Source organism: Carlito syrichta, unplaced genomic scaffold, assembly GCF_000164805.1.
Source record: "Carlito syrichta isolate Samal-C Ts95f unplaced genomic scaffold, Tarsius_syrichta-2.0.1 Scaffold200943, whole genome shotgun sequence".
NCBI classification, from domain to species: Eukaryota; Metazoa; Chordata; class Mammalia; order Primates; family Tarsiidae; genus Carlito; species Carlito syrichta.
Window position 1 is genome coordinate 621 of NW_007145039.1, and position 8,212 is coordinate 8,832.

Below are 8,212 nucleotides of genomic sequence, written 5' to 3' on the forward strand. Positions count from 1 at the left end.
TGGATCACCCGTGCTCAGACCCTCCCGGCCTGAAAAAGCAGGACTGCAGAGTGTCAGGAACGCAGTCCTGAGTGCCCCAGCGAAGGCAAGGAAGGATGTGAGGGGCAAGTGAGACACAGCTGACTAGGGAAGAGAATTAGGAGGCAGTGGACATCAGCATGGCCTCTCCTGGGAGCTGGTAGCTGAATCCAGCTTCGTTCCATATGGAAAAATGGGCCCTCAGTTGTGGTCTGGGGTGAGTCATGAAGGACAGGTCACAGATTGGATTGATTGGATCTTCAGAACTCACAAGGCCCCAAGTTCAAAGCCTTAGATCTTGCACTGGCAGCAAACGGGGCCGCAGCAGCTGGACTGGCAGCAGCAGGGCTTGCAGCAGCTGGATTGACAGCAGCAGGGCTTGCAGCAGCTGGACTGGCAACAGCTGGACTGACAGCAGCAGGGTTTGCAGCAGCTGGACTGACAGCAGCAGGGCTTGCAGCAGCTGGACTGACAGCACCCACAGCCCCCCTTGGAGCCCCCACAGGAGCTACAGCCCCCGCAGGAACCACAGCCCCCCTTGGAGCCCCCACAAGAGCCACAGCTGGAGCAGGAACAGGCTGGCACACAGCAGCACACGGGCTGGCAGCAGCTGGACTGGCAGCAGCCACAAGAGCCACAGCCCCCCTTGGAGCCCCCACAAGAGCCACAGCCCCCTTTGCCACCGCTGGAGCAGGAACAGGCCGGCACACAGCAGCACACGGGCTTGCAGCAGCAGACGGGCACACAGCAGCTGGAGCCACAACCCCCACAGCCAGAGCCACAACCTCCGGAACAGCCACAGCAGCCCATGGTTCTGTTGGTTGAGAGTGGAACAGGTAGAGGCGCAGGTGGAGATAGAAGTGATCAGGTTTGGGCTCTCCTATGCCCACAGGGCCTTTATATCCTGCCCGGTCACTTACCACTGGGTCACGTCACCAGGGCTGTTTACGGTATTTCCTCAAAGTGCTTATTGGTTTGCTGGACGTGGGGTTCTCAGTGGCCTGATGCAAAACTACTCACTTGCTAACGTCAATCTTTAGCCACTTCCTCATGATTAGACTCTCACCTTCACTTGGTCACCCGCCTTCCAATTTCTGCATGTGCCAGGCAGAAGACGCATTTCCACCAAGACCATGTGGGTGGTTTCTCCCCGTCTTGTCTTTCCACCTGTGCAAATAGATGTCCTTGAACTGTGGGCTCTGTGTCCACCCGGGTTGTTTCTTCCTGACTTTTCTCTGTGTCGTTAAGAGGCTGAATTGAACACACACGCTCTGACCTCATTCTGCATTGACACCTGCATGCGCCTCTGTTAATCTTCCCCTTCCTGACTTGAAGACATCAGGTGCTGGTGACTCTTGGGTCCTCCATGTTCAGCATCTCAGCAGTGAGAATCCTGTATTGTTCACATCATCGTGAGTTTTGGGGACGGCAAGAGTGTCTCGCTCATTGTCCTATTGTGGATTTATTTAATTAGTTATGAATGAGGGTGATCTTTTTACTCTATGGCAAGGTATACTTTCTTTGACTTGTTGTCATTGTTTTAAAAGCTATTCGCTATGGAGGAATCACATTCTTTGTGATCACACAATGTACTTTGTTTTCCATGTGTGTTTTCCTGGGAGTTTAGTCCAAGACATTTGTAAAAGCCACTTTCCCCTCATCTTAATTGTCATTTGATTTTCTGCCTGGCCTACGAGATGGTATGAAAATGAGGGTCTCTACAACTTGGGGGAAAGGCCTCGTCTTGTCTGAAATTGGAGGGAGAGACATCATCGTTCCAGGAAATGCCATGTCACGAGGAATGTGGAGACAGAAGCCTGAGTGAAACACCAGAGAGGGTGGTGCCCACTCTGTGGGCTTAAGCTCTCTCCCCAGAAACAAAGATCAGGGGTGCGGCCTTGCAGGGTTGCAGCTTACCCCTCCTGACCAGCTGGAGCGCACCTAGGTGGCCACCTTCCACAAGACCTGGGCCGTGAGTCCGAGCCAGGCTGCTGACAAGGCTCTGCCCCCGCCAGCCATGCCTGCGGCTACCCCAGAAGCGAATCCAGCAGCTGGTGCCACCCTCTAGGCTGGGCCTGGGGGCTCTGTTCCCAGACACTGGGCAAAGGGAGCCAGAGCATCTCAACTTGTTTCCACACAAGTAGAAAATCTAGATAGGATTGTCCAAAGCTGAGAAAGAGAGAAGGAGATGCTCCAAAAACTATACAACGGAGCACTATTACAGTAGAAGAGGGAGGGGGAGATGGAAGGAAGAGGGAAAGAGGAAGGAAGAAGAGAAATAAGGGAGAAAAGGAGAAAAAAGAAGGAAGGGTAGAAGGCAGAAGGAAGGGGCAAAATAAGTGAGGAGAAAGAAATGGAGGAAGGAAGGAAGGAAGGAACAGAAGAACAACAGTAGGAAAGGAAGGACGGAAAGAAGAAACAAGGAAGGCAGAAATGAGAGTAAAAGGGAGGACGCAGAGAGAGAAGAGGGAAGGAGGGAAGGAGCGGAAGGAAGAAGAAAGAGAGGAAAGCAGTAAGGAGGAAAGAAAGAAAGTAGAAACGAAATGGAGAAAGGAGAAATAGGCAAGAAGGAAGGTGGGAAGAAGGAGGGAAGGGGGAGGGAGGAAGGCAGGTGGGAGGGAGGAAGCCAGGAAACCAGGGAAGAAGACACGTTATTCCAGCGACACGGACGGCATCGGGAAGCAAAAGTAGCTTTCCCGAGTGGCTGAGTCACACCGCAAACCTGAAATGCGCCATCCTAACTCCAATAGGGCCCACAGACGACACGGTGGAGTCTAGAATCAGTTCATGAAGGGACCCCGGAGGCCTGGGGAGATGGCGGAACACAAGAGTCACTACAGAGCGGGGGACCGGGCTCGGGGGCAGGGGCAGCATAGCGGTGGCAGGAACTCGAATCGTGGGCAGGAGAGAAAGGCTTGAGCTGCTCAGCGTGCGGATGAAACGCAGATCCGCTAAGTCAGCCAGACCGCGGTTCGGGGACACGGGAGACAGTGCAGACCCAGCCTCGGTATAAGTGGGGAGGCCGTCATTCGCATAAGGCCCTTTTGCGGACATGTTTTCGTTTCTTTTGTTAAGTATCTAGGACTCGGACTCGCTAGACGGCAGGCCAGTGTATGTTTAACATCGTAAGAAACTGACAATTTCCAAAGTGGTTTTCTCCAGTCGACCCTCCCCAGTGACGTCTGGGAGTGTCAGTGGCCTTTGGTAACATGGCTGCGTTGGCTTTGAAACGTGAGCAGCGGGGTGGGCAATCCCATCTCCTGCTGATTTTGACTTGCTTTTCGAAATGACTAATGCCTGTGAGGTTCTTTTCATGTGCTTATTGCCCACGGATATATCTCTCTTATTAAAAGTTTTGTGAAATGCTTTGCCCATTTTGTTCCTGTCTTTGTTGTTGATGTGTTGGAGGTCTTCATAAATTCAGGCTGCATAAAGTGCTTTGCCATACACATCCGTATCTGTATTATCGTCTATCTTTATATCTTCTCTATCTTGATCTATATCTTTTTATATCTATCAAGTATGTCCTTATCTATCTGTCAGATTTTTGTGTCTCCTGCTTTGCCTCATTATGATCTTAACTTCTTTGATAGGAAAAAGTATTTGACTTTTAAATTTATGTTAACTTTCTCATCCTAATGGTTAGTGCTCTTTTTTGACCACTCTGAGAAGTCCCCTGGGTGTTAGAATATTAGAGTTCTGGTCTCTATGACGACTTCTATGATGGATCTCCAACTAATTTTTGTGTGCAGAGTGAGGTGGAAGTTGAGATTGGTTTTCCATGCATTTATCCAGTGGTGTTAGCCGTATTTGATGAAGCTGCCTTCCTTATCCCACTAAAATCCTGAAAGGAAATCCATTGAAATATCTGTTGAGTCTGTCTCTATATTCTGTTCCACAGATCCACACGCCTCTTCCTAATGCCAAGACAACATCCAGTCACTGAAACATTTCAGGAAGTTTGGAAGTCAGGTAGGGAGAGGCCGACAACTGCATTTTTCTCTTTTAGGAGTGTTTTAGTTTTTTCAATTCCTTTACTTTTCTCAGCAAATTTTAGAACCACTTGTCAATCTCAACAAAAGCATCCATTTATGAGTTGATAGCATCTTGCTGCATCCATAAGTCCATGTAAGGAAAAATGACATCGTAGCAACCCTCGTCGCTCCGCTTCAGGAATACAATATATCTCTCCATTTACTCTGGAGTTTAAAGTTTCTCTCACCAATGTATTGGAGATCTTAATATACATGTCATGCCCATATTCTGTTAACATTTTTTCCAATCACTTTATGTTCTTTAAAATTTTATTTTCTAGAGTTCGTTCTTAGTATGTAGAAATAGCAGATGGGTATGGTGATTCACGCCTGTAATCCCAGCACTTTGAGAGGCAGAAGTGAGAGGATTGCCTGAGCTCATGAGTTCGAGACTTGCCTGGGCAACTTAGTGAGACCTCGTCTGTACAACAAATCAAAAAACAATTAGATGGGTATGGTGGTGCAAACCTGAGCTACTAGGAAGGCTGAGACAAGGATTGCCTAAGCCCAGAAAGAATGTCGACCTCCAGTGGCCATGAGCGTGCCACTGCCCTCCAACCTGGCCAACAGAGTGAGATTCTGACCCCAAAAATAAAAATACAATTTATTCTTGTATGTTGTGTTTGTATTCGCTAACCTTGCTGAATTATTTTTTCTAGATGCTTTTAATAGACACCTTGGAATCTTCTACAGATAATATTATGTCGCTAAAGGATAGTTTTACTTTTTCCTTTCCAATCTGCATACCTGTTGAATTTCTGTTTTTTCCCTCTCTCTTTTGCTTATATTTATTTTTATTTGAAAGATGTGGGGTACAATTCAGTATTAGGTATACACGTGGTCATCGTACAGGTAAAGTTTGGTCTCCCTTTGGTTCCCCACTTCACCTGGTTTGAGATCAGGTGCCCTTATTAATGTTATGTGTCCCCTCCCTCCCACCCCTGGCAGTTTCTGGCTACTGCCAATCCCTTTCTTGTAGATTATAGTAAATGTTCAGGGTCTGCTTATGAGTGAGAACACGTGGTACTCCGTTCTTTGTTGCAGTGAGAGATCACTGAGTATTATAGACTCTAAATAGATCCAAGTTGCTGCAGAGTCCATAATATTGTCCTTATTTGTGGCTGCATAATATTCCTTCAAGTATATATACCACATTTTAAAACCCAGCCCTGTATCAGTGGGCAGCAAAGTTGGTTCTATGTTTTTGTTATTGTGAATAGAGCTACAAAAAACATGCGTGTGCAGGTGTCTTTTTGGAAGAGTGGTTTAAGTTCCTCCAGCACATTCACAGAAGGAGGATTGCTGGAGTGTTTGCAAGGTCAATTTCTAGATCTTTAAAGAATTGCTACTTATCACGACTCTTAGCTCTGTTTCTTACTAGGCTGGCCAGGCCCTTCAGTGCAGCATTGAACAGGAGTAGTGAGAGCCGATATCCTTTTCTTGTTGCTGATCTTATGTGAAAACATTTGGTCTTACACAACGAGGGATGATCTTGGCTGAAGTCTTCTCCAAGAGGATTTTTATCAACTGGAGGAAATGGTTTTCTATCCCTGGTATTCTGAGAGATTTTGTCAAGAGTGGATGCATATATTGAGATGAACATAGGCGTTTTCTCTTGAATTATTGACATGGTGGATTCCATTGATTGATTTTTTTAATGTGAAACTGGCCCCTATCTTTCCCTCTTGGCAGAAGCAGAAGCCTCCGTTGAATTCAAAAGAAACAAAATATACGGTTGAAACTTTTAAGGGATATGTCTTTAATTGAGCTGGGTCTGCTTACAAGTATTGTTGTATCACTCCACACAGAGTTGAGTCCATTTACAATAATCTACTTCCATCCATCCTTTCTACGCCTTTATCCCATTTTTGACATACATTTTATGATCACATATTATAACCCATCACTACATCGTCATTGGTTTGTTTAAACAGGTCATTCTATTTCTAACACATTTGAATCGTAAGAAAAGTTCTTACATATCAATCCCCATAATTAAAATTTCAATGCACTTTGTCGTTTTGTGTAACTCCAAATTTCCTCTATTGTCATTTCGGGAAATTTGAATTGGATGGTGCTGGATTCAACTATTGTGTGTCTGTAAAGTCCTGGTCACTTGTATTTTGAAAGAGATTGTTGCTGGGTAGAACATTCGAGGTGGACAGTGCTTTTTTTTTCCTTTAGTGTTTAAAGATGCGGACTGCCTGTTTTCTGTGTGGCTGTTCCAGGACATCTGTGGGTGCCTTATGCTTCTTCCGCACCTCTTTGGGCTTATTCTTCCTCCAGCTGCCTTTGTGATTTTCTCCTGACAGCTACTTTTGAGAAATTTAATTAGACTGTGCTTTCACGCTTACATTTCATTGAATTTATTTTCACTGTGTATTTACCATTATCAAGAGTATTAGAGCATTTGGGGCCATGTCTCTAATTTTTTATTTCTCTTTTTTTACTCTGCTGAATCCCAGTACCAGTCTAATAGACAGACTGCACTATCTGCAGATCATTGATTCTACTTTCAGAAATTTTATTGTCTTTTCTCTCTGTGAATTATTGTGGAGAGTTTCTAATGCTGCCTTCAGGTTCATGCATTTTTTAAAGGAACATTTAAACTCCCACTAATCCCATCCACTGCTCCGTCCCAACACCTTCCACCACATCACCCCAGTCCCTTCAGGATGAACATAGCAAGAACAGAACAGCAGACACAGTGGAGAACAACAGAAATCAGCGAGACGTGGGAGTCAGTTTGTGGTTTCGATGTTTTATTGGCTGCAACATTCAATTAAGACCAGCAGAGGCCTGGACTCGCAAAGCCGCTCCCAGGACCTCCCTCCTCCCTCCAGGCCCGAAGTGGATCGCCCATGCTCGACTCTCCTGGCCCGAAAAGGCAGGACTGCACAGGGTCAGGAGCTCACCCCGAGGGCCCCGGCAAGACTGTGGTAGGGCTTGAGGGGCAAGTCCGACACAGCAGATGGGGAGAGCATGGTTCGGAGGCAGTGGACATCGGTGAGGCCTCGCCTGGGAGCAGGCAGCCCAGTATGGCCTCATTCCATGTGGGGAAACGGGCCCTCGGGTGTGGCGGGGGAGGGCATGAAGGATGGGTCACAGTTTGGGAAGCCTGGATCGGCAGGACTCAGCGAGGCCCCCGTTCAGAACCTCAGACCGTTCACTGGCAGCAAACAGGGACACAGCAGCAGGGTTTGCAGCAGCTGGGCTGGCAGCAGCCACAGCCGCCATCGCAGCCCCCACTGGAGCCACCGCTGGAACAGGAACAGGCCGGCACACAGCAGCACACGGGCTGGCAGCAGCTGGACTGGCAGCCCCCACAAGAGCCACAGCCCGCCTTGCAGCCCCCAGAACAGCCACAGCCCCCTTTGCTGGACTGGCAGCAGCAGGACTGAGAGCAGCTGGGTGTGCAACAGCTGAACTGGCAGCCCCCACAGGAGCCACAGCCCCCTTTGCAGGAACAGACAGGCACACAGCAGCACACGGGCTGGCAGCAGCTGGACTGGCAGCAGCTGGACTGACAGGAGCCACAGCCCCCCTTGCAGCCCCCAGAGCTGCCACAGCCCCCTTTGCCACCGCCGGAGCAGGAACAGGCTGGCACACAGCAGCACACGGGCTGGCAGCATCTGGACTGGCAGCCTCCACAAGAGCCACAGCCCCCCTTGGAGCCCCCACAAGAGCCACAGCCCCCTTTGCCACTGCCGGAGCAGGAGCAGACAGGCACACAGCAGCACACGGGCTTGCAGCAGCAGACGGGCACACAACAGCCGGAGCCACAGCCCCCACAGCCGGAGCCACAGCCCCCACAGCCGGAGCCACAGCCTCCAGAACAGCCACAGCAGCCCATGGTTCTGGTGGATTGAGAGTGGAACGGGTAGAGGAGCAGGCGGAGAGTGGGGTGTGTGGGTATGGAGACCTCTGTGCCCACGAGGCCTTTATATCCTGCCTGGGTCACTCAGCACTGGGTCACATCACCATGGCTGTTGACGATACTTCCTGGAGGCGGTTGTTTGTTTGCTGGTCACGGGGTTCTCACTGGCCTGATCCCACACTCGCTTTCTGAGTCTAACTTTGGCCACTTCCTCACGGAGTGGACCCTGCCCTCCACCCGGCCTCTGCCTCTCTGCCTTCCGCCTGTGATGGGTGGAGGTCTG

At 49.1% G+C, this 8,212-nt stretch overlaps 2 protein-coding genes across 2 annotated transcripts; both read right to left on the reverse strand.

Annotated features, from left to right (window-relative positions):
• Nucleotides 1–309: 309 nt before the first annotated feature.
• LOC110594985 (keratin-associated protein 5-2-like) lies at nt 310–828 on the reverse strand. The gene has a single exon (XM_021709377.1). It carries the CDS (start codon nt 826–828, stop codon nt 310–312), a length of 519 nt encoding a protein of 172 aa, XP_021565052.1.
• Nucleotides 829–7,218: 6,390 nt separating this feature from the next.
• On the reverse strand, nt 7,219–7,905 carry LOC110594986 (keratin-associated protein 5-8-like). The gene has a single exon (XM_021709378.1). The coding sequence runs from the start codon at nt 7,903–7,905 to the stop codon at nt 7,219–7,221; it is 687 nt and encodes a 228-aa protein (XP_021565053.1).
• Nucleotides 7,906–8,212: the final 307 nt, after the last annotated feature.